Genomic DNA, 27,132 nt, shown 5'->3' with positions numbered 1-27,132 from the left:
CAACATTGACAAAATTGACAAAATTGACAAAATTGACAAAATTGACAAAATTGACAAAATTGACAAAATTGACAAAATTGACAAAATTGACAAAATTGACAAAATTGACAAAATTGACAAAATTGACAAAATTGACAAAATTGACAAAATTGACAAAATTGACAAAATTGACAAAATTGACAAAATTGACAAAATTGACAAAATTGACAAAATTGACAAAATTGACAAAATTGACAAAATTGACAAAATTGACAAAATTGACAAAATTGACAAAATTGACAAAATTGACAAAATTGACAAAATTGACAAAATTGACAAAATTGACAAAATTGACAAAATTGACAAAATTGACAAAATTGACAAAATTGACAAAATTGACAAAATTGACAAAATTGACAAAATTGACAAAATTTACAAAATTGACAAAATTGACAACATTAACAAAATTGACAAAATTGACAACATTGACAACATTGACAAAATTGACAAAATTGACAAAATTGACAAAATTGACAAAATTGACAAAATTGACAAAATTGACAAAATTGACAAAATTGACAAAATTGACAAAATTGACAAAATTGACAAAATTGACAAAATTGACAAAATTGACAAAATTGACAAAATTGACAAAATTGACAAAATTGACAAAATTGACAAAATTGATAAAATTAACAAAATTGACAAAATTGACAAAATTGACAAAATTGACAAAATTGACAAAATTGACAAAATTGACAAAATTGACCAAATTGACAAAATTGACAAAATTGACAAAATTGACAAAATTGACAAAATTGACAAAATTGACAAAATTGACAAAATTGACAAAATTGACAAAATTGACAAAATTGACAAAATTGACAAAATTGACAAAATTGACAAAATTAACAAAATTGACAAAATTGACAAAATTGACAAAATTGACAAAATTGACAAAATTGATAAAATTAACAAAATTGACAAAATTGACAAAATTGACAAAATTGACAAAATTGACAAAATTAACAAAATTGACAAAATTGACAAAATTGACAAAATTGACAAAATTAACAAAATTGACAAAATTGACAAAATTGGCAACATTGACAAAATTGACAAAATTGACAAAACTGACCATATCGACCAATTTTACATAATTGACCAAATTGACAAAATTGACAAAATTGACAAAATTGACAAAATTGACCAAATTGACCAAATTGATGAAATTAACATAATTGACCAAATTGACAAAATTGACAAAATTGACAAAATTGACCATATCGACCAATTTTACATAATTGACCAGATTGACAAAATTGACAAAATTGACAAAATTGACAAAATTGATCAAATTGACCAAATTGATGAAATTAACATAATTGACCAAATTGACAAAATTGACAAGTTGACAAAATTGACAAAATTCGGAAAATTCATAAAATTCATAAAATTGATAAAAATGACAAAGTTGCAAAAAATTACAAAATTGTAAAAATTGTAAAAATTACAAAATTGTAAAAATTGTAAAAATTTTAAAAGTTGTAAAAATTGTAAAAATTAAAAAAAAATCAAAAAAAAAATTGTAAAAATTTTAAAAATTGTAAAAATTGTAAAAATTGTAAAAATTGTAAAAATTTTCAAAATTGTCAAAATTTTCAAAATTTTCAAAATTGTAAAAATTGTAAAAATTTAAAAAAAATAATAATTTAATAAAAATTTAAAAAATGGCCAAAATTGACAAAATTTAAAAGGTTGAAAAAATTGCATTTAAATGTTATGTTTGTGGTGTTTACTTTTCTGCCTTTTATCATCTTATTTTTGTTTTTAATTTTTTTTTTTTGATCTTAAATGACGTATTTCACAGTAAACCAGTTCAACGACTTGTTTCCGACCAAAAATGAAAAATTTCAAAACTTCATCCCACCCATTGATCTCCTTATCTTTGAGTGAGTTCTCCGCGCGCCACCAGCCAGCCTCCTGCACGATCATCACTTCATTCACGCCACAAACACGCACCTTTACGTCCTCCAATTCACACAACAACAAAAAAAATCCATCAACTCTCAGTTCGAGTTCCCATTTGTTTACTAAATGGCAAGTCAGACCAGACCAACAAACTATAGGCCGCTTAAAACAAGCCGCAAAGCACTCAACACCGGCGTGAGCGTCGCGACGCCCCGTTCGTCTGTATGTGTGCTGTACGTGTGTGTTCATGGGTTCAGCAGACATCGGACCATAACCGACGCCGCCAAGCCAAGCGCGAGTTCAGTTGAGTTTGAAGTTTCGCTTCAAGCGGACGACACAAATCGTCTTCTTCAGGAGGTTGAGTTTGAAGAGTTGAGAGTTCCCTGGGATCTTCACCGGGCTTGGTTTTGGAATTTCATCGCTGAGTGACCTACGTGACTTTTGGCAGCAAGTCGTTGTCGCTTATCATTCACTGAGTTGAAGAAGTCCTCGATAGCCGTTGGTAAGCGGACCGAAAAAAAGTGTATTCGAACGCTAATAAGTTCCAATTGACTGCAAAAAAAGGAAGAGAAGAGCTTCGTGAAGTCATCAGTAATTGAAAGTAACTCGCAGAAATTCGCACACGCACACTTCGATCAAGAAAAAATGCCACGACCGGTGAAATTCTTCTACGATCTGCTGTCGACGCACTCGCGCGCCCTCTACATGTTCTTCGAGGCCACCAAGATTCCGTACGATCCGATTCCGGTTTGCGCCACCAAAGGTGAGTTCGTTGTAAAAGATGACCGTCTAGCGTGATCGTAAAAAGTTTGTGTGAATTGGTGGATATTATTCAAAATTAAGAGGCAAAGGTCGATTAGAAGATGATCGTTGTGAACTAACAGTGGATACAACCTAAATACCGTAAGCAAGTTTTTAACAAAAGGGATATTGACGTCAGCGAATTCAATTTATCGATGACTTGCGAATTAAGCACATGAAGAGTTCGTCAATTACACCTTAGTGTTGACTTTTTGATTAAATTTTAAAAAAATGAAATTAAAAATGAAAAAGGGAAAAAATAATCAATCAAACACCCAAAACTGGCAGCGCTAGTCCGAGAGAATGATGGTCTCGAGTCGAGAGAATAGTGGTACCATTCACGGACGCAGAGAACACAGCTCGAGATGGGCGATAGAACTATTTTCTCGAGGTTCATTTGCAAAAAAAGTTCATCCGTCAAACAAAAAACCAAAAGTGTCGACAACGGGAATCGAACCAGAGACCTTTGACAAACCAATCCAATGACTTAGCTGCCTCGGCCACCACAGCTTGGTGACCATGGAGAAGTCAGAAGTCGATGTATGACACTTGTTGGAGATTTATTGATTCAACTAACGAATGAACTCATTTGTTATGATGGTGTGAGTTGGTACCATTATTCTATCGATTTTGGCACTGAGCCCTCAATAAATTTTGAGAGAACGATTATCTCGATTCTGAATTTTGGGTGAAAGAAATCAATAACATTGTGAGAACAAAACTGTTAAAAATAAGATTCAAAAATTAACAAAAACTGGAAAAAACTAAATTTATTATTTCTTTAAACATAGTGTTCATTATGTTGTGTTCATCTGTTACAATTGCGTTTTTTCCGAAAGAACATGTTTTTTTTAATACGCTCCGCACCTTATCTATATGTATATATAAATTTTTAATAAATAAACATGATATAGTCAAGACTCGATTGTCCGATTATTGGATTATTCGCAACTCTCGAAGGGACCATCCAAAAACCACGTGGACACTTTTTTGGGAATCTCTAAACAAGCCCCCCCATCCCCCCCCCCCTTCGTGGACAATTGTACAAAAAAAACTTTTTTGTATGGATCGTGGACAATCCTCATACAACAACCCCAAAAAAAGAATCTTCTTTTTAAGTCAAATTTGAGTTGAAATAAGTCAAATTTATATGGTTGATAGCTTTTTTCGTTACCAAAAAATATTCTAAGCCACCATATTGGCCGCCATTTTGGATAAAATATTGCTACATCACTTTAGAGCCTTTTTGGAGTTGAAGGTCACAAACTCAAAAAACAAACCAATAACAAAAAATTCCTTATTCGATTTCCAAACCACATTTGGCTGCTATCTTATGAAGCAATGTTTTGACCGATTTGGCGTCTTCGGAGAATTTGGTATGGATAAGGACTAACACCGAATAAAAGTGATACACGTAAAATTTGTGCTACTAATTTTTTTAAGCCACTTTTTGTCATTTAAAATTGATTTCCAAAGAAACTCTATTTTTTTTAAATTTAGAGGACATGAAATGTCATCTTATTACAATATTCCAGAAAGATTGTGATTGTGTTTTTATTAATATTGTGATTTTTCAAGCAAATTTAGAAAGGTCGAACAAAAGTTTGACTTTATTTTATGATGTAAAATTAAAATTGCAATCAACAAGTGCTTTAGTGAAATTTTGATATTTTCCTATTACAGTCCAGACTCGATTATCCGAAGCCTCGATTATCCGAAGTTTCGATTATCCGAAGGTTTGTATGGGACTTTCGATAATTGAATCAAGAACAAAAAAAAAATGTTTTACGTATTTTTTATTTTCTTACTTTTAACATCAAACTCGAGTTCTGTGATCCCATTTTAGTCAAATTTGAATGGTTGATTGTCATTAAAATTAAAGAATGCATTTTTTTCAATATTTTATCACCGCTATCTTGGCCGCCATCTTGGATTTAAAAATTCTAAATCATTTTAGAGCAGTTTAGGGGTCATACTAAAGCTAAACAATCAAAAATGAGGCTACGAAAAAAAATAATTCCTGATTCGATTATCCGAAGTGAAATTTTACCAAGGCCTTCGGATAATCGAGTCTGGACTGTATAGTAGTTCTGAAGCATTTTTTTAAAAACATATCGCAGGTTTTTTTTCAAATTTGAAAAATTTGTAAATACGCCAATTAAAAATAATAATAATGTCTGAGAATTTGTCCTAAATTTTTTTTTTCGAACTTTGTTGGTGCGCATTTTGGTTGCTAATGTATGGCCATGCAAAAACGCACAGAAAAAATAGTTTTTTTCAGTTTTGTCCAAACAGCCAAATTGTCAAAAAGTTTGCTTGTTTGCGAGTGTGTTTGTCGTAGTCTAATACGTCCTTTAGACACTTTTTTTTATTACCAATATTTCGGGAAATAAAGGTCCAATTTTCAATATAAAAAAAAGAATTTTTGATAATATTACGACAAAATTGATTATTGAAAAAAAATGTTACAAGTTTCTCGAAAAAAAAATTACAACAAATTAACTCTTCTGCGCTAATTTCAATTTTTCTTTTGATTTTTTATTTATTCTCTGTTTTATTAATTTTATTTATTTTTGTGAACCTCAAAAAAACTATATAAAAAATAGTAATGAATTGCAATTAAAAAATTGTTAAAAACAAATAATATCTTTTGTTAAATACATTAAATGAAACCAAATCTGTTAAACCAATAAAAATAACGCAGAAAATGCATTTCAACCTTATTATGGAAAAAGCATTAAATTTTTTTTAAATGAATTTAAAAAATACTGAAACATGAAAAAAAAACTTATCCTCGTTCCTTCTAAGTTTCGACCGTCTTCAGACTTAATAAAGATACACAATTTTTTTTTAAGTATGAAACACATACACAAAAAATAAATCAAAAAATGTTTTTAAAAAGCTTCAAATCAATCAAATAATCACTACGCATATTTAACACATTTTCCAGAATATTAATAAAATATGTATAAATTTACTACGTTTACTCAGTGAAAATCTCACAAATTAAGGGACCATCCATAAACCACGTGGACACTTTAAGGGGGGGGGGGGGGGGGGGGTTATGGCGATTGTCCATGCTCCATACAAAAAATATTTTTTTTGTATGGACAATTGTCCACGAGGGGGGGGGGGGTTCGAGATTACTAAAAAAGTGTCCACGTGGTTTATGAATGGTCCCTAAACAATAATGGCGTATTAAACGACACAAGTTGCAAAATCAGGATTTTTACCGTCTGAAAACCAAAACAATCATGGTGATTGGTGGCAAGTTGCTGAATAGATCAGTTTCACTTTTTATCACTAAAAATTTAATTTCCGATACAAGTATTTATAAAGTTTTGGAAAATATATTCTTTTGACATAGGGTTTAGTATGGTGCAAATTCTGGAACCAAAGATAGGGTTTTTTTTTTTTTTAAAAAAACGTGATTTTTCAAGAAAAAAAAAATCAAAACATTGTCGACTCCTTTTTTAGATCAGTTTTAGATGCAAAATCAAATTGGCAATCAAAGTTGATTTTACACATTTTTTGATTTAATGTTGATTTTTTTATGAAAAATATAAGAAAAATATTCAAGTTTATTTTCCAATAAAAAAAAAACTTAATGAAGGAAAAGCACCTTTGCACAAAAAAGATGGACAAATTTATTACAATTTTAAATGTTAAACTTTTTCAGTCGGATTTTGGTTTCTGAGATTCAGTCTCCTAAAGTTTAACTTAAGTGAATTATTTTTTTTAGTGTCATCTATTTATCCTTCATTTTTTTCTAATGGTCGATTTCCAATGTTCAAAAATGAAATGTTGTGAAATTTTCTGCAATTTTCATTTCATAATTTTATTCGCAATTCGCAATTCGCAATTCGCAATTTTCAGTGTAAGAACGGGCCTTGACCGATCTTATGCACCAGGTTCCCGACGAACACGCACTGCCCTTACACCTACATCTCACCCTTGCTCTGAGTCAGTACGAGCAACACGCTAGAACACGCTTTGAGTGTTCGTGCCAGGCATGCACACCTTCTTTTCCGGTTACGCATTTTAACTCGGCCGGGGGTGGTACATTACGTAGGGTTTGATGTAAGTATAAGCGCCTAACCATTTAAAGTGTGCCTATCAACTTTCATTAAAGCAAACACTGTTTTATATTTAGTTTGAATTCAAAAACTAGTTGTGATTTTACTGTGTATTGTTTTCTCCTGAAATCATTCCTAGTGTTGAGTCGTGTTTATATGTTGCTATTTCTTTTGTCGCGGTGTTTTGTTACAATTTTTGGTCCTAAGCATGTTTTAAAAGTTTACCAAAAATACAATAGTAATATTTGTGTTAATCCTTTAACCATTCCATAAATTGAGCAAGGGCTCGAACCTCACTTGCTTAAGAAAAAGGTGAAGTTTCAAAACAATGAAGGAGTGAAGGAAACATACTTTGTAAAGAATCAATAGTAAAAGAAAGATAGTAATTTATGAAGAAGATAAAGAAATTAACAATAGTTAATAAATAGAGGTAACAAACATGCTTAGATTGTATTGAGGGCAATTTACAGGGAAGATGAGAAATTATTGAAATAGATAAATAAAGAAAAGGCACATGAGAAACAAAATTGACATCGCTGCCAAATTAAGGGAAAGCAGACAGTTTGTTGCAGCAGCATCAATTAGTAAAATAGAGTGGAAAAGCGTTGAGAAATAAGAGAATCAAATAAGTAAAATCGAAATCAAATGGAGGATAATAAACAAAAGCCGTTTAAAAAAAAAATCAGTGAAACAAAATAAACAGATGATAGATGGTAGCTGGAAATGGAAAGGAGAGAGGAAACCCCGTTCTGCAACGTTCAGGTACATCCACAGCAGTTGACTCAACATACTGCGAATCTAAACAATACCGTCTACAATCACATTGACCCGCCCCTTTCTTCTAGCCGTCTCGACTCTGACCCTCGCTGGTCAAAGGTTTACGATCCGTTTCCACAGGCCACCAGCTAGGTCATCATGAAAACCAAGCCAACGTGGAGGTAAGAAAATAGGACACTTGCAAGGAACCAGAGCTATACTGTCTTGATCAAGAAATGATCTAACAGGACTACGGACGTAGTCAGTGACGCTCCTTCCAGGATGTTCCTCGCCTGAGCGTCAACTGAAGAGGTATCATCAGAATCATTCGCACTTGGCCTGCAATTTTCATTTCATAATTTTAGAATCATTATTAAATGAGCACACGATTTTGAACCAAACTGCATCAATAACACAAAAAAGATGAAAATTCATATGGGACATTTATGCGATCAGGGGCAGTAAAACACTTATTTTTGACATTTTCAAAAGTTGGGCTTGAATTTTAATTTTTTTTATTTTTTTTCTACATAAAAGAGCAGGAAATTCAACAAAAGTTTCATTTATTTATAAAATTTGTGATCAATTAATCCAAAACCTCTTCCTTTGCAATCGAAAATACAATCCTCTGCAAATTTCCTCTCCTTTCACTCGCAACTTGCCACCAATCACTTTACATTCGCGATTCCATTCTAGCAAGTTCGATTTCTTCAAAGTCATGCATGGGTTGCACTTGAAATCAGACAACAACACCTCTTCCATATTAATTACCCACAAAAAAAACCTGCAATTGAACCACGTGCAAAGTGATCGCAATTCGCAAAACAACCAACCAACCAACCATCAGCAATCAGCCCGGAAATTCGAGCGAGAACCTTCATTTTTTGTTCTTATGTTTTCTTCTTGCTTTATAAAGACTTGCTGCTTCAAATCATTCTTCGGGAACACGAAAAAAGAAGAATCAAAAACAGGCTTTACCCTCTTTTTTGCAGATGGTTGAGCTGGCAGTTGGATAAAAACAAGTTGTAACGTAATTAAAGTTGATTGTTACACGTTAAAAATTAATGCCATAATTTCAACAAGTATGTTTAGTTAAAATCAACTAAAGATTTGTTGATTTCTATTTCATTATTTGCTAGTTTGACGTTTACTAGCACTTCGAATGTCATCGATTGTTTCATGTAATTTTACAGTGTTTTAGTTGTAGCCCCTCTCTTACGTTCGTGTTCGTTCGGTTTGCGGCGTTATTCACGCTAGAAATCACCAACCACCAACCAATTCATGTTTATTTTGATCGTCGCTCCTCTTTGAAGGTCATTTTTGTTTTCCATTTTCATAGCGGGTCATTCATTCAATCGGCCCAACACACACACACACCGAGAAGTGTGTGTTTTTTTCTGCACATTAAAATTTAACACAAACACAACCTTAAGGGAGTTTCCAACTTCGACTGCGAAGGTAACTCACACCGTTCAGTTTTTGTGTGGTGAGAACCCAAATTTGCCATCGAATTGTGGTCAACTTTGTGGGAAAACGCTGTTTTAGAGACCTACGCAACTTGTTTAACGCTGCTTTTTTTTCGCAACACACACCTCGAGCGGGTGCGAAGTTTCTGGTTTTGGACACCAAGTCGGCAAGGTGGACTTTGAGACTTGAAGCTCGAACTACACTTTGAGTAATCGCGCGTTATCGAACGCACAACATTCTCTGCTGGTAGTTGGTAGGGCACATTACATGATTGCATTATTACAGGGTTGTCATGCAGATTAGCTGCACCTTTCCGTTGATAGTTTTGGAAGGTTGAAGGTTGTAAATATTTTAATTATAATTACATACATATTTAGGTTAAATTCTAATTTACAAATTTTTAGCTGAATAGAGATCTACGATTTTGCAATTTTTTCCGCGATTTTTAAATTTTTATTTTCTTGATTTGGATGAACTTTGTCCACAAGTTTTTCCATACAAATGGAGACTTGTATGGAGAAGATATTTTCTGATCGATTTTGTGTCTTCGGCAAAGTTGAAGATTATGATTAGGAAAAATAGGTACATGGAAAAGAATCTGTTTTTTTATTATTATTTAACTTTTTGTCACTAAAATTTAAATCCCTAAAATACATATTTTTCAATATTCGATTTTATTTTGCTTGATTTAGAAGACTAAAAAAGACATCTTCTGAGCCATAGTGATTAAAGGTGCAAAATCTGATGCATGATAAATTATTTTTTGAAAAATCGTTTTTTTATGAAAATATCAAAACTCTAAAAAAAATGTTAAAAATCATTTTTTAAATCAAAACCGCATTTGCAAACAAAACGTCCTTCAAAAATTGATTCGCTTTAAAAATACCTACTTCCTTAAAGAAAAACCTAAATATTATTTTTGAAAAGCTTAGAAAATACACCTTATTTTTTTTCTTTGGAACTTTGAAAATCGGACAATTAGTTTCACAAGGAATTCGAATCGATGAAAATAAATTATTGGTTCGATTTTCAATATTCAACAAAATGAAACTATTGTGAATTTTTGTTCAATGAATTTGGTCTAAACTGTGAAATTATTTAAAATATTTAGACCATTTAAAAAGTAAAACTCAACTTTAAAATTTTTTAATATTTTTTGAAGATCAAAAAATTTCATAAAGGTAAAATTTTTGAACACCGAAAACGGACTAAAAGTTTCCGAGATATGATCAGTTGAAAATAACACACTGGCTACTTTTTTGACATTGAAAAAGAAATCAACAGTTGAGCAATTCCAGCGCAAAACAGGAATTTTTTAGGTACTTTTTTCTCGACCCTCTCCGATTTCAATGAAACTTTGTAGACATGTTATCCTACGCTTATATAAGCCATTTTTGTGTATATGGAGCCAGTTACACTCGATAATGACATTTGAGAAGGGCGTAAGTGTTTTAAATATTTTTGTATTTCGTAATTTAAATATTGCTGTATCTCGAAGCCGTTGCATCGTATCAAAAAGTGGTCACAGACAAACTTGTAGGAAATTTAACGGGCTTTCCGAAAAAAATACACTGAAAGAAAAAAACACGCCAATTTTATGAGATTTTTTGATTTTTAAGTATCAAAGTCAAATTTGAAAGTGAGCCTACGATTTTTTTTCGTTCAAAATTTTTGTGAAAATAGCCTAAGATGTTACAAAAAGACTCACGAAAAATGCAGGATGGAGCAACTCACCTTAAAAAAATACAAAAATCATTTACTGAAACTGTTTTTTTGAAAAGTGCTCTAAACGTCAAAATTTTCAAAAACCGAACACGAGAGTCGATTCTCCAGACAATTTTACATAAAAGTCTCCATATTGACCATTGTCCTAAGTCCAATCCTTGTGAAGTTACAGCGGTTTTAAAAAATGTAAGCCCATACATCCAATTGAAATGTGGTCGAAGACAAACTTATGGGAAATTGGACGAGCTTGTCGGTAAAAATATTTTCGAGACTGAAAAATCAAGTCTGTCATATAGAAATTGCCAAAAACCATAAAAAAAACTTATTTTTTCAACATTTTTATTTTTAAAACCGCTGTAACTTCTCAAGGATTGTACTTAGGACAATGGTCAATATAGAAACTTTTATGTAAAATTGTCTGGAGAATCGACTCTTGTGTTCGTTTTTTTTTTTAATTTTGATGTTAAGAGCACTTAAAAAAAAAAAGTTTCAGTAAGGAATTTTTGTATTTTTTTAGGTGAGTTGCTCCATCCTGCATTTTTCGTGAGTCTTTTTGTAACATCTTAGGCTATTTTCACAAAAATTTTGAACGAAAAAAAATCGTAGGCTCACTTTCAAATTTGACTTTGATACTTAAAAATCAAAAAATCTCATAAAAGTGGAGTGTTTTTTTATCTTTCAGTGTAATTTTTCGGGAAGCCGGTCAAATTTCCTACAAGTTTGTCTTTGACCACTTTTTGATACGATGCAACGGCTTCGAGATACAGCAATATTTAAATGACGAAATACAAAAATATTTAAAACACTTACGCCCTTCTTAAATATCATTATCGAGTGTAACTGACTCCATATACACAAAAATGGCTTATATAGGCCTAGGATAACATGTCTACAAAGTTTCATTGAAATCGGAGAGGGTCGGGTACAACCGATTCCCTATTTGACATGGAATTGCTCAAAATAATAAAAAAAAATGTGGATTGGGCGCACTGGACTCGCAGTCCAGAGGTCGCTGGATTAAATCCCTAAAATTCTAAATTGAAGAATTTTTAAATTACTCAATTGACACAAAACTGATTAAAAAAGGCCAAAATTAAATCTTTATCAAAATCATGATAACTCGCGATATTTTCAAGAAAACCCCATAATTTTACGTAGTTTTTTTTTAGTAGGTGTCATCGCTACAATTTTTGTAGAACATTATAAAACTTAAAAAGATTCCTGTAGTTTAAAAAAATAGAAATAGCAGAGATTTTACAGCTTTTTTTTTATCAGAAATATGTCATCATTGAAAAACATGTCTTTGTAGATATTTAAAATTGGTCTCATATTCTTGATCAGGGACGAAAATTCCATGAAATTGGTGCAACTGTTGTAAAGTTGTAAAAATATTTTTCAATTTTTCTTCCAATCCACACCTGTACAAATTCTTGCAAAACGTTTTCTTTTGGTATCTTTCCATCATAAAAATCTACTTTATTTTAAATTCACTAAATTCACAATCGCACAAATTGAACCCAATCATACTTTCAAAATCGAAGCCGAGTTAAACCGCGGCCGCTAATTAAAACCACATTTTCCACCTCAAACAACAATTACCCACTTAAGTCTGGTTGCTTCGCGATGCCTTCCACGTCCGATTCTCGACTTCTATTCTAGTCTGCTGCGCGTATATTTTATAAGCACGCAAAGCCAAAACGGTCACACCCTCAAACAGAATGCGAAAACAACAACTTTTTTTCCTGCTACTTGCATCTTTTTCTCTTCTGCAATTGCGTCATTTAGCCGGTCAAACAACCGGCCCCCGTTGTTTACTTGCGCTGCCGCTTGTTATCACAAGTCCATCAGTCATTTTCGCTCTTTTTTTGTGGGTTAACAATCAGTCTCCAAATTTGAGGAATAAATATTTTTAGAATCAACAATGGTCAACAAGGCAAGTCGTAAACAAGTCAAGTCGTAAGCGTGTCAATGACAGCTCTTTGTTTACATCATACACGCTGACGCGTGGTAACCCATTTTGAGCTAAAATCAACCTCCGCCGTACTTTTTTCAGTGGGTTTCTATTGGAACAAACTTCTAAATAAGATCTTCTCCGTCTTATTTCAGGTGAACACCTGGCCGATGGCTACAAGGAGTACGTAACCCGGTTCCAGCAGGTCCCGAGCATCATCGACGACGGCTTCAAGCTGTCGAGCGGCGTGACGATCCTCAAGTACCTGATCCGCGAGAAGCTCATCCCGGAGCACTGGTACCCGCGGGACACCAAGCTGCGGGCGCAGATCGACGAGTACCTGGAGTGGCAGGCGGACAACAGCTCCAAGCTGTTCAACACCTTTGTCGTCCAGCAAAAGTATCCGGAAGAGGCCCGGCGCGATCAGCGCTCGGTGGGTGAGCGCGTCCAGGAGTACCGCCAGCTGGTGGACTCCAATTTGAATCAGCTGGAGCGGGACTGGATCGCGCCGGGGAGGTTCATCGTGGGCGATCGCATCACGATCGCCGACATTCTGGCCGCTTGCGAGGTCGAGCAGCCCAAGATTGTCGGCGTCGACCCGTTCGAGGGCCGGCCCAAGCTGGCGGCGTGGCTCGAGAAGGTCCGCTACACCATGACGCCGTACTACCAGGAGGCGCACCAGGACTTTTACAAATTCACCGAGAAGGTCGCGCTGAAGAACTGAGGCGGGGAGGGATTCGATCGTGTCTGTAGATGTATTATATACATTTGTGTTTAGATTTAGATACTACCTGCTGAAAGTATAAACCCGGTAGAGTTTTTTTTGTACTAGTCTGTAAGGTTGGTTTTATATTATTACTACTCGCTAAGTCAATAAAATTGAATGCATTTTACGTTTTAATCCAAACAACATTCTCCGACTGTCTCTTGAAACTCCGCTTCGAAAGCTGCAAGCAGTTGGTGCAGTTGACAACAAGCAGGTCATCAGAATATCGGAATAAATTAGCCAACTTGAAGCGCCTTGCCTTGAGTCTAGTCAACAGCTGTGAGAAAGAATACTTTGAACGCTTTGTGCGGAGCTTCTAGCGTAGTAGGCGCTGTCGCGACCTGCCGGTAAACGTGATGTAATTTAATCCCTGCGCGGCTACCTCGATCTCATGGCGGCGGTGACAAATCGCAGCAAAACGGTTGATTGCGTTGAGGTTGGGGAAGATCATGCCCAGAGATTGCTGATGAATATCGAATGGCGATGATCGGCCAAGATGGCACGTTATAAAGATGGCTAACGATAAGCAGAGCCATCTGTTGGATTTGAACTTAAACTAATACGTTTTGTGCATTTCTTGTAAATATGAAAGATTTCAAAAATGATTTCATGAAAATAAGTTATTTCTCAATGTCACCGAATCAGCTTAAATTTTTCAACTTTTGAAAAATAAAACAGTTGTGAAAAGTTTTCGCATTTTTTTTTTAAATATGTTTAACCCTCTACAACCTAACCCCGCCTTTAGGCGGGCTTTGATCTAAAAAATCGCCAAAAATCAATTTTCTAACCGATTTTTGATCTCTAAAAAGCATTGAAAAGAAGAACTCTTAACTCTTATGTGACTTTGCCAATGTTTTTAAAAATGTTATTTTTTTAGGGGTCAACTTTGGCTGTGTTTTTTACTAACATTTTCTATATTTTCAGTAAAAAGAAGTATGCAGTAATTTTTGTAGTGTCCCAGACTATGCCTCTACGCACTTTTTTGCAATTTAAATAATGACGGTGCCATTCTATAGCAGAAAATGTGAAAAATATGCCAAAAATTTAAAAAGTGACTGTAAAAACGTGAAAAAATTAGATAGGCAAAATGTAATTATATAAGGTGGTAGAATAGGCCAAATACTACCAAAAATAAACATAAACTAAACCAAATGTTTTGATTTGGCATATTTTCCCAGTAGTTGGAAAAATGCCAAAGTAATTCCGATTTTAAAACCGGATAAAAATCCTGCTGAAGCCTCAAGCTATCGGCCCATTAGTTTGCTTTCATCTATTAGTAAATTATTCGAAAGAATAATTCTTAATAGAATGATGACGCACATTAATGAAAATTCAATTTTCGCTGATGAGCAGTTTGGATTTCGCCTTGGGCATTCAACTACTCATCAGTTGTTGAGAGTTTCAAATTTAATTCGAAGCAACAAATCTGAGGGCTTATTCTACTGGCGCTGCTCTTCTTGATATAGAAAAAGCATTTGACAGTGTTTGGCATAAAGGTTTGATTGCGAAATTGAAAAGGTTTAATTTTCCGATTTATATCGTGAAAATTATTCAAAATTATTTGACGGATCGTACTCTGCAGGTATGTTATCAGAATAGCAAATCTGATCAACTACCTGTACGTGCTGGCGTCCCTCAAGGAAGCATTTTGGGTCCAATTTTATACAATATTTTTACTTCTGACTTGCCTGATTTGCCCCCAGGATGTCAGAAATCACTTTTTGCTGATGACACAAACATCTCCGCCAAAGGCAGAAGCCTTCGTGTCATCACAAGAAGATTACAAAAAAGCTTGGATATTTTCAATTCTTATTTGAAAGAATGGAAAATTACTCCAAATGCTGCAAAAACTCAACTTATTATTTTCCCTCACAAACCAAGGGCTGATTTTCTCAAACCAAAAAGTTATCACATTATAAAGATGAATGAGGTAAATTTAAAGTGGGAGGATCAAGTGAAATATCTTGGACTTGGTTTTGACAAAAACCTTACTTACAAGGATCACATTGAAAGTATCCAGGTTAAATGTAACAAATATATTAAATGTTTGTATCCACTTATAAACAGGAATTCTAGACTTTGTCTCAAGAATAAACTGTTAATTTTATAAACAAATTTTCAGACCTGCCATGCTTTATGCTGTGCCGATCTGGACAAGCTGTTGCTTAACCAGGAAGAAAAAACTTCAGAGGATTCAGAACAAAATTCTGAAAATGATTCTGAAACTTCCTCCCTGGTTCAGCACCAGTGAACTTCATCAATTAGCCGAAGTTGACACTTTGGATGTTATGTCCAATAAGATAATTGATGCATTTCGACAAAAATCATTGCAGTCTTCAGCTGCATTGATCCGCTCTTTATATAGTTTATAAGTTAGTTTTAAGGTATCCCTTTTCCCTTTTGTACATGTAGGACCTCCTACATTTGAAATCACTGAATAGCGAAAGCTACAATATTTCATGAATAAATGAAAGTTGCTAGTATTTAAAATTAAGGTGAAAAGTCATCGTTTGTGATTGGACACTCAATAATATTTTAACTGAATGAATGTACATGGAAAAGAAATTTGAATAAATATAAATTAAAAAAAAAAAAAAAAAAAAAAAACATAAACTAAACAAGATAAATGCAAATTAAAATACTAAAAATAAAACAAGAAAAACATAAAACAAGAGAAGTAAAGTTTTTCGTAGAACAAAAGTTGCTCAAAATGACCTCCTAAACACGGGAAAAATAAATATTTTCGAAAAAAAAATTTGGGCAGTAGAGGGTTAAAAGCTAAAGGCCGTGGAGATTTTCCCTTGTCCTGTTGAAAAAGTCGATCCTCAACAATTCCAGTCTACCAAAGTCTCTGATGTGCGATGGAGATGGAAGCGCCCGGCAATGGACGGTTATCATGGTGTTGATAGTTTGGTTCAGGTGGAGTTGGTTTTATTCCCGATTATCAATTCCCAGGCAACTTAAAATTGCATAACCATCGCATAAACATGACGAAGTCCAGTCTGCAATCCGCTGTCGTTCATACAAATTATTTTTAAAGTTGATTCTCCCCTCAAACTTTATTTTATTTTTGGGAAATATACATAAATTAGTAAACTATAACTAAATTACTGTGTTCAAATGGCTTCAAACCGTTTCAAAAAAAATGTTGAAATATTGTTGAAACGATAACCTATAGATTTTAATGCAAAAAACTTTCGAAACTAAAAAAAAACCATCGGATAAAAGCAAAGAAACATTTGATATTTCCATGAATTTGCTGGATTTTGTAAACTGTTGGCAGCAGCATAACTGTGATTTTTAGAATATTATGATACTTTTTGATTCATTACATCGGAAAAAAAATATTGAAAATACTTAACTACACAACAACTGGCTTAAAAGTGTAGTAATTTTCTGTTAATTTAGGAAAAATCTAAAAAGTAAATTTAATAATGTTAATCAGTGCAAATTTTCAGAGGCATTTTTTTATATTTTGAAAGTAGTTTGACCATTTGTATGCTTAATCATCAAGTTATTATTTAAAAAAAAAGAAAAAAAACCTACGACAAAAAATTGTAACGTAAACATTAAAAAAAATAAAGTTGGAAGGTGTAATATTAGAAGGTTGAATATTACCTCTTTTATGATGTAATTTTACCTCAATTTAGACTAAAAAGGGACATTACACCAGAAAAGAGTTAAAGTTACACATTTTCAGAGGTAAAATTGTATTTTTTTACATAAAAGATGTAACCCTTCTCAGATGTGATATCACCGTGTTTTTTTTACTGTGTAAAAATAGAAGAAAAGATCGCCCATGTATCCCATGTCTAATACAATTTGTATCATACAAAATATAATTTCGCTGCCGGCCAGCGGGTATTGGTTTTGTGGAATTTCTCTATTATTTCCATGTATATGAAAAAACATATTTTACAAGCAGAAATAGTATTTATCATGTATTATTTTTAATATTTATCACCTATAAAGTACATTTGCAAACGTCAGTTCAAAGGCCCAACGATTTTGTATTGTATTGTTTTGTTTTAACGTTTAAGTTTAGGAAATGTTTACATTTTTTACTCAAATTTTTAGCTGGTTTTGGATTTCAAAATAATAAGTAAAAAATCTATCGAAAATAATTGTTACTCATCGAATTGAGCAGCATCGAGCGATCACTTGAACGAATCTAAGACTTACAGTGTATTCAATAGTATTTCTTCTAATTCTAGTGCGATTGATTATGGACTGTCGACAGATGAGATGAAAAACACGAGTTGTAAGAACGACTTACCTCGTGTGTTTGCGATGAGGGCGCGAACTTAGATAGCTAAAAAATTATCACTAAATTGTTACAAAATAAAGACGAGACCACAAAAGAGATGAAATTAAACCTTAGGGGGGAGGGTTGCTTTTAGCCGCGCTATCCGTAAGCTGTTATACGAGCGAGCTTTTGCCTTCTCTTTGTCGCGATTAGGACAGATAGTTTGCCTGTAAAGATGAGAGCAGAAAAACGAAACACTTGGTTAGTATAACGTTCGGGCGTTTTGTGAGCGCTTAGTAGTCGTTACCTCGAGGAACTTGGTCCACTTTTTGCCACCGACGAAAAGCTTCGACAAATCGTCGATCTTTTTGAACTTGCCGTTGATGGTGCTGGAAATAAATAAAATAGGTTTTAATTGTTAGTATTTAAATTTTATTTTAAATTAATTCTTAAAACCCTTTAAATTCCTAAAATTCTTAAAATTCTTAAAATACTTTAAAAAAATTAAATTCTTTAAATTCTTTAAATTTATAAAATTATTAAAATTCTGAAAATTCTTAAAATTATATAAAATCCTAACAATTCTTTTAATTCTTCAAAATTCTTAAAAATTTAAAAAAAAAATAAATTTTTAAAATTCTTAAATTTTTTGAAATCATTAAAATTTTAAAATACTCAAAATTCTCAAAATTCTCAAAATTCTCAAAATTCTTAAAATTCTTAAAATTCTTAAAATTCTTAAAATTCTTAAAATTCTTAAAATTCTTAAAATTCTTAAAATTCTTAAAATTCTTAAAATTATTAAAATTATTAAAATTCTAAAAGTTCTAAAAATTCTTAAAATTCCTAAAATTCTTAAAATTCTTAAAATTCTTAAAATTCTTAAAATTCTTAAAATACTTAAAATTCTTAAAATTCTTAAAATTTTTAAAATTCTTAAAATTCTTAAAATTTTTAAAATTCTTAAAATTCTTAAAATTTGTAAAATTTTAAAAAATTCCTAATGTTCTTAAAATTTATAAAATAATTGAATTCTTCAACTTCTAAAAATTCTAACAATTTTAAAAATTCTAAAATTTTTAAAGATTCTAAAATTTTTAAAAATTCTAAAATTTTTGAAAATTCAAAAAAAAAAATTAAGTCATTTTTTTTATTTGTTCAATTTGTTAAAATTCTTGTTACATTAAATTTGTTAAAATTCTGATAATGTTGGATTTGTTAAATTTGTTAAATTTGTCAAATTTGTTAAATTTGTTAAATTTGTTAAATTTGTTAAATTTGTTAAATTTTTTAATATTTTTAAAGTTGTTAAATTTCTTAAATTTCTTAAAATTCTTAAATTTCTTAAATTTCTTAAATTTCTTAATTTTTTTAAATTTCTTAAATTTCTTAAATTTCTTAAATTTCTTAAATTTCTTAAATTTCTTAAATTTCTTAAATTTCTTAAATTTCTTAAATTTCTTAAATTTCTTAATTTCCTTAAATTTCTTAAATTTCTTAAATTTCTTTAATTTCTTATATTTCTTAAATTTCTTTAATTTCTTTAATTTCTTTAATTTCTTAAATTTCTTAATTTTCTTAAATTTCTTAAATTTCTTAAATTGCTTAGATTTGTTAAATTTGTTCTCTTTAATTTTGAAATTCTTAAATTTGTTCAAGTTCTTAAATATTTGATATTATGTAACTTCGATCAATTCTTCAATAGCCCACAACATAACAACGTAGCCTGGAAGGCACATCGCCACCAAATTTGTTAAGGAAACTTCAACTCACCGATGCGTAACGATCTGGTAGGCCATCTTCAGCCCCACCGTGGGCAGGATCTGCACCTCCTTGATGCTACCCCGGTTGACCAAATCCAGCACGGCCTTGCCGTGCTTGGACGCGGTCATCTTGGCGTCCTTCTTCCCACCTCCAGCCCCCGGCGTCTGGAAGTACCCGGCGATAACCTTATTGCTGATCGTCATAGGCGGCGCCTTCTTCCGCATTGTGACGTGGCCTTCATTCTCCTTATCCGCTTCGGCTTCTTCTTCCGCGAGGGCTTCAAACCGCGGCTGCTTCTTCTTCTTCTTCGTTGACGGACAGCAACCTTTCTTGCTGTGAACGTGGACGGCGGCGTTGCTCTTCCGGTCGGAGATTCGCGTACTTCTACGCCGAACCTGACCGTTATCCTTGACTTCCCAGAGGACACTTTCGTCCCGCATGACTTGGACGGTCTTCGGCGTAACCACGGCCACCTTACGACCCACGACGTTGGCGTCAACCCGTGCGAAAGGCTGTCTCACCTCACCTCCGGACAGCCGCTTGGACATCCTCCGCCGCACAACGACCCCTTCTTCATCGTCCTCGACCTCCTCGTCGCTGTCCACGCTGATGACCTCGTATCGCCGGGGTGTCTTCGTGTTCATCACGACCGTCCCGTCCAAATCACCCCCATCTCCGAGCGAATCATCCGCGACGGTGACCGCCGCCGCCATCCCCTTCACCCGCTGCAGCGCCGGGTTGACCAACTTGATGGCCGTCGTCGGAACGGGACCAAGTCGTGACTCATTGACGACGCTTCGGCACGGCGTACTCGTCTCGTACTTGGGTCCGTGCGAGTCGTTGATCGTGCTCATTTCCGACCGGATCGCCTCCTGGATCTCGCGCCGGATCATGTCCCACGGGATGGCGGATGAGGAGGCGGCGGATGGAGTTGGAGCGGGAGCAGCCTGGGAGTCGGTGGTGCAGTCGATGGTGATTGGTTGGACTGCGGTGGCTGGGATGACCGCGATTTGTGGTGGGGCTGGTGCTTGCGCTGGAGCTGGGGTAAAGTGTTGGATCTTCTCGAACATGGCGGCCAACTTTTGCTCGATGGTGGCCTCGAAGGTCTCCATGCACTTTTTGACGATCGGACTGTAGCTGGAAGTGGAGAGGAAAAAAATGAATGTTTTTAAAAATTGTAAGAAAAATCAGGAAAGCAAACAGTTATGTTGACTGAGTTTACCCAATAGCGTCGCTGCTCGGGTGGCACGTCGACATAATGTTTTGAAAAATTATGAAATATTGAACAATCCATTTCTAATTGATGTAATTTTTGTAATTTAGGTATGTATTTTACATTTTTGAAGATTTGTGATTAATGTTATTTAGGTATGAATCTTTTGATTTTTTTTACTTATTTATATTTTTTTATTTTTGTAGCTCTAGTTTTTTTTAAATTTTATTGTGTAATTCTTGTAATTTTTGCAACCTTGTTATTTTGTTTTATTGCAATTTAAAAAAAAATATAAGCAATTTTAGTAAATTTAGTATCTAAAATCATTTTAGGAAATTAAGACATTTTAGTCATTTTAGCAGTGTTAGTATTTTAAGAAATTGATAGCTATAGAAATTTAATCATTGATGTTATTTAAGTGGTTTTATTAATTGTAGTTTTTTTTCTTAATTTTTGTATTAAGGTGATTCTTTATAATTGTTACATTTTTGATATCTTTGAAATTGAAGAAAATCTTGAAACTTATAATTTTTTCATAACTTCTATAATTTTTATACTTTTATTTTGTTGCTATTTTTACTTTTTGAATTTTTTGTTTTTTTTTTGCATTTCATATAGTTTTGTACGTTTTGTTTTTTATTTGTAATTTTGCATTTTCAAAAATTTGAATCATTGGTAGAGTTTTAAAAACTTTGAAAGTGAAGAAAAATTTTTTTTTTGTTATCTTAGTACTTTCATTCTGGAGCAAAATTTTTAAAATGAAAGGCCGTAATAGAGCAATTCTCTACGAAATCGGTCTTTTTTCTTCAATTTTAATTTTTGTATTTTTTAATCCGGCTGAAACTTTCGGTATGCCCAAAGAAGCCATTTTGCATCATTAGTTTGTCCATATAATTTTCCATACAAATTCGGCAGCTGTCCATACAAAAATGATGTATGAAAATTCAAAAATCTGTATCTTTTGAAGGAATTTTTTGATCGATTTGGTGTCTTCGGCAAAGTTGTAGGTATGGATACGGACTACACTGGAAAAAAATAATACACGGTAAAAAAAATTTGGTGATTTTTTTATTTAACTTTTTATCACTAAAACTTGATTTACAAAAAAACACTATTTTTAATTTTTTTTATTTTTTGATATGTTTTAGAAGACATAAAATGCCAACTTTTCAGAAATTTCCAGGTTGTGCAAAAAATCACTGACCGAGTTATGAATTTTTTAATCAATACTGATTTTTTCAAAAAATCGAAATTTTGGTCGTAAAAATTTTTCAACTTCATTTTTCGATGTAAAATCAAATTTGCAATCAAAAAGTACTTTACTAAAATTTTGATAAAGTGCACCGTTTTCAAGTTATAGCCATATTTAAGTGACTTTTTTGAAAATAGTCGCAGTTTTTCATTTTTTTAAATTAGTGCACATGTTTGCCCAGTTTTGAAAAAAATATTTTTGAAAAGCTGAGAAAATTCTCTATATTTTGCTTATTCGGACTATGTTGATACGACCTTTAGTTGCTGAGATATTGCAATGCAAAGGTTTAAAAACAGGAAAATTGATGTTTTCTAAGTTTCACCCAAACAACCCACCATTTTCTATCGTCAATATCTCAGCAACTAATGGTCCGATTTTCAATGTTAATATATGAAACAATTGTGAAATTTTCCGATCTTTTCGAAAAAAATATTTTTGGAATTTTCAAATCAAGACAAACATTTTAAAAGGGCGTAATATTGAATGTTTGGCCTTTGTGAAATGTTAGTCTTGATTTGAAAATTCCAAAAATATTTTTTTCGAAGAGATCGGAAAATTTCACAAATGTTTCATATATTAACATTGAAAATCGGACCATTAGTTGCTGAGATATTGACGATAGAAAATGGTGGGTTGTTTGGGTGAAACTTAGAAAACATCAATTTTCCTGTTTTTAAACCTTTGCATTGCAATATCTCAGCAACTAAAGGTCGTATCAACAAAGTCCAAATAAGCAAAATATAGAGAATTTTCTCAGCTTTTCAAAAATATTTTTTTCAAAACTGGGCAAACATGTGCACTAATTTAAAAAAATGAAAAACTGCGACTATTTTCAAAAAAGTCACTTAAATATGGCTATAACTTGAAAACGGTGCACTTTATCAAAATTTCAGTAAAGTACTTTTTGATTGCAAATTTGATTTTACATCGAAAAATGAAGTTGAAAAATTTTTACGACCAAAATTTCGATTTTTTGAAAAAATCAGTATTGATTAAAAAATTCATAACTCGGTCAGTGATTTTTTGCACAACCTGGAAATTTCTGAAAAGTTGGCATTTTATGCCTTCTAAAACATATCAAAAAATAAAAAAAATTAAAAATAGTGTTTTTTTTTAAATCAAGTTTTAGTGATAAAAAGTTAAATAAAAAAATCACCAATTTTTTTTTACCGTGTATTATTTTTTTCCAGTGTAGTCCGTATCCATACCTACAACTTTGCCGAAGACACCAAATCGATCAAAAAATTCCTTCAAAAGATACAGATTTTTGAATTTTCATACATCATTTTTGTATGGACAGCTGCCGAATTTGTATGGAAAATTATATGGACAAACTAATGATGCAAAATGGCTTCTTTGGGCATACCGAAGGCACCAAAAAAGTTTCAGTCGGATTAAAAAATACAAAAAAAATCGAATGACCGAAATCCTAGAGAACTGCTCAATAGCAATGTCGTGCCGCTCCTTTCAAATGTTGTTCCAGATTTGAAACTATTTGTAATTTTGTATTTTCAAATTTTTTTTTAAATTTTGTGGTTTTTCTTTTTTTGAAATCTTGAAAATTTTAGAAAATCGTGATTTTCTTTTTTGAAGTTTTTGTAAGTTTTGAACTTTTTGGAATACTTGTTATTTTGTGTAATTTAGTATTTTGTTTTAATTTTTGTAAATTTAGCATTGTTGAGTTATTGGTAATTTTTTTTTTGCAATTTCCAGTTGTTGGAAATTTAAGAAATTTTTTTTGCACTCTTTGTAATTTTTTTTCTGCAATTATTTTTTTATTTTCGTTATTTGACTTAGTTTTTTTTTGTAATAGTTGTCTTTTTACTTGATTTTTTTTAATTTTTTGTGATTTTCTTCAGATATTTTTTTTATAAAATTTGGGAAATCTCTGTTATCTATTTCTGTATTTTTTTTATTGAAATTGTTGTTATTTACGTCCATTTTTATTTTAAAATTTTTGAAATTTAGCATTGTTGGATTATAGGTAGATTTTTTTTAACCTTTGAAATTTAAGAAAATAAGAGCTGAACCAGCCTCCGGCTGTTAGCTCATTTATAAAGAAAAACAAAGAAAATTTGGACTTTTTGCATTCTTTGTAATGTTTTTCTGATTTTTTTACTTGACTTTGTATTTTTAGTATTTGTGCAATAGTTGTTTGTTGATAATTTTAGTTTTTTTTAAATTTTGAAGCATTTTTTTTTGTTTTTAATTTTGGAGATCTTTGGTAAATATTTTGATATTTTTTGAAATGGTTGTTATTTCATGTCTTTTGTTTTTAATTTTCAATTTTTAAAGTATATCGTTTTTGAAATATCGTAATTTAGTATTTTGTTTTAATTTTTGTAAATTTAGCATTGTTGAGTTATTGGTAATTTTTTTTTAGTAATTTCCAGTTGTTGGAAATTTAAGAAATTTTTTTTGCACTCTTTGTAATTTTTTTCTGCAATTATTTTTTTATTTTCGTTATTTGACTTAGTTTTTTTTTTGTAATAGTTGTCTTTTTACTTGATTTTTTTTAATTTTTTGTGATTTTCTTCAGATATTTTTTTTATAAAATTTGGGAAATCTCTGTTATCTATTTCTGTATTTTTTTTATTGAAATTGTTGTTATTTACGTCCATTTTTATTTTAAATTTTTTGAAATTTAGCATTGTTGGATTATAGGTAGATTTTTTTTAACCTTTGAAATTTAAGAAAATAAGAGCTGAACCAGCCTCCGGCTGTTAGCTCATTTATAAAGAAAAACAAAGAAAATTTGGACTTTTTGCATTCTTTGTAATGTTTTTCTGATTTTTTTACTTGACTTTGTATTTTTAGTATTTGTGCAATAGTTGTTTGTTGATAATTTTAGTTTTTTTTTAAATTTTGAAGCATTTTTTTTTGTTTTTAATTTTGGAGATCTTTGGTAAATATTTTGATATTTTTTGAAATGGTTGTTATTTCATGTCTTTTGTTTTTAATTTTCAATTTTTAAAGTATATCGTTTTTGAAATATCGGAAGGTATTTGTTTTCTTTTTATGATTTTTTGATATATTAATTTATGTATTTATTTTGTGGTTTTTGTAATTTATTTGCTTTTTGTTTTTTAAGCATTTTTTTTTAATATTGAACTATTGGAATAATTTTTTAAATCTTTGAAATTAAAAAAAGATTTTTGACATCTTAGTACTATTTTTGTAGATTTTTATATTTTTTTCAAATTATATATTTTTGTATTTTTTTTATTTTTTAATAATTTTTGTTGCTTGTTTTTCCACTGAAAATATCTCATATATTTTGAATAAATTTCAAAAAAAAAATCCTACATTTGCAATTCTGTAATTTTTGAAATCATTGTAAATTTTACACTTTTTAATTTCTGGAATTCAAGTTATCATTGTAAATTTTGTTTTGTTTTTTTTTGTGATTTCTGTCATTTTTGTATTACTGTTTTTTTTTTAAATTGTGTAATAGTTTAAGGTTTTTTTTATAATTCAGTTATTTTTTCAATAATTTTTTAATTTTTGAATTATTTTAATTGTTTTATATTTTATTTAAAAAATGTATAATTATTGTGTGTTTAAGATAAGGTTTAACATTTTGCTTTTTGTTTGTAATTTAAGTTTAATATTTATATTTGTTTTTAATATTCTAATTTAAGATTTTTTAATAATTTTCAACTTTGGAAAAATAAAATAAAAAATATTTCTGACAAAAATAAAAGCTATTTGAATGTTTTATTTTGATTTTGATTTTTATATAATTTATAAGGTTTTAAGGTTAAAGATTTCAAGTATCTTAACAAGCTTGTTCAATACACTTTTGATATTTTTTAAAGATTTGTTTTTTGAGGACTGTTAGAATTTTATTTGTAGGAATTTCTAGAGTTTTAGGATGTTTATTTTATATTTTATTTAATAACTTTTATGGTTTGAAAATTGTTTTTTTTTTTGGATTCGAAGAATTTTAAGCAAATTTTCAGGTTCAATTTTCAAGTTTTAATTTTTTTTATAATTTTATGTTATTCTTACTTATTTAAATGAATTTGAAGAAATTTTAGCTTTTAAATGATTTTGTTTAGGATTTTGAATACTTTGATTCATTTTACTATTTTCAAACTATTCTTATGAAGCCTGAATAATTTTATTTGGACTCTTTTTTTAAGACTTGTGATTTTTTTGGGATTTAACCTTTTTTAAGGGTTTTTAGTTTATTTTTGATTTCCAAACCAACCTCGAAACCTGCGACGAGACGCCACTCGTCGTCGACGAGCTTGCCGTCACCGCCGAGGTCGGAGCGTCCACCGACGTCGAGCTGGACAGGTTCAGGCTGAGCATCGACGACCGGCAATCCGAGGGAATGCAGTCAAAGTCCCGCTCCGTAACGTCACTGAATCTCGGAAAAACGGGCGCCGGTGGTGGCATCATCTGCTGCAGCGCAGCCCGGGTTGGCGGAGCCACCAGAACCGGTTCCGGTGGGGCCGGTTTCTGGAACGGAACCGGCGCAATCGTAGTGTTGAGCTTGCCGTAGTCCAATTTTCGGATTTTGCTCGGCGTGCAGAACGTGTTGCTGTGGACCTTTTTGACGGATGATCCGGCGCCGGCCGCAGGTCGTTTGGCCGATTTGGGCGTCTTGGCGGCCAGGTTCCGGTTCCGGAGGGCGCCGGGGACGTAGTTCTTGGCTGGGGTGCGGGCGCGTTCTTTGGCCTGGAAAAAAGAAGGAAAGAACGAAACGGAATTGCGGTTAGTCACGTGTTACGATCATCGTCCGGAGAGGTGTTGTTACGCGATTGATTGGAGGTTAGAAACCGCAAAAAAGAGTCTAGCAGTAGTTCCGAGATGAGATAACTTGGGTGAGTTATGGCCACAGGCGGAAAAGAAACACGATCCTGGCGTTCAGGGTCACTTAGGGAGCATTCGTAAATTACTACTACTTAATAATGTTTTAAAATTTTTAAAAAATTATGAGTTTTAAGAAATTTACGATTTTTTTGAATTATAAGAATTTTAAGAATTTTACGAATTTTAAGAATTAAGAGAATTTTAACAATTTTAACAATTTTGAGAATTTTAAGAATTTTAAGAATTTTAACAATTTTAAGAATTTTAAGAATTAAGAATTTTAATAATTTTAAGAATTTTAACAATTTGAAGAATTTTAAAAATTGTAAGAATTTTAAGAATTT

The 27,132-nt window shown here is 31.9% G+C and overlaps 2 protein-coding genes across 2 annotated transcripts in view; one reads left to right on the top strand and one right to left on the bottom strand.

The window, feature by feature from the left end:
- Window positions 1-2,246: 2,246 nt before the first annotated feature.
- Window positions 2,247-13,627, top strand: LOC120417692 (glutathione S-transferase theta-1-like). The gene is made up of 2 exons (XM_039579832.2): window positions 2,247-2,713; window positions 12,882-13,627. Exons 1-2 carry the CDS (start codon window positions 2,596-2,598, stop codon window positions 13,448-13,450), a joined length of 687 nt encoding a protein of 228 aa, XP_039435766.1. The 5' UTR covers window positions 2,247-2,595; the 3' UTR covers window positions 13,451-13,627.
- A 3,860-nt stretch (window positions 13,628-17,487) lies between these two features.
- Window positions 17,488-27,132, bottom strand: part of LOC120417682 (uncharacterized) — a 40,209-nt gene continuing 30,564 nt past the window's right edge. The window contains exons 2-5 of the mRNA XM_039579817.2: window positions 26,181-26,653; window positions 19,512-20,639; window positions 18,046-18,127; window positions 17,488-17,965 (exon numbers count right to left, since the gene is read on the bottom strand). Of these exons, the coding sequence (XP_039435751.1) occupies window positions 17,948-17,965; window positions 18,046-18,127; window positions 19,512-20,639; window positions 26,181-26,653 (1,701 nt within the window). The 3' untranslated portion in view covers window positions 17,488-17,947. The remainder of the gene's footprint in view (window positions 17,966-18,045; window positions 18,128-19,511; window positions 20,640-26,180; window positions 26,654-27,132) is intronic.

This window comes from Culex pipiens, chromosome 1 (assembly GCF_016801865.2).
Source record: "Culex pipiens pallens isolate TS chromosome 1, TS_CPP_V2, whole genome shotgun sequence".
NCBI lineage: Eukaryota > Metazoa > Arthropoda > Insecta > Diptera > Culicidae > Culex > Culex pipiens.
The sequence above is the reverse complement of the archived record's forward strand: the minus strand, read 5'-3'. Positions and strand labels throughout refer to the sequence as shown.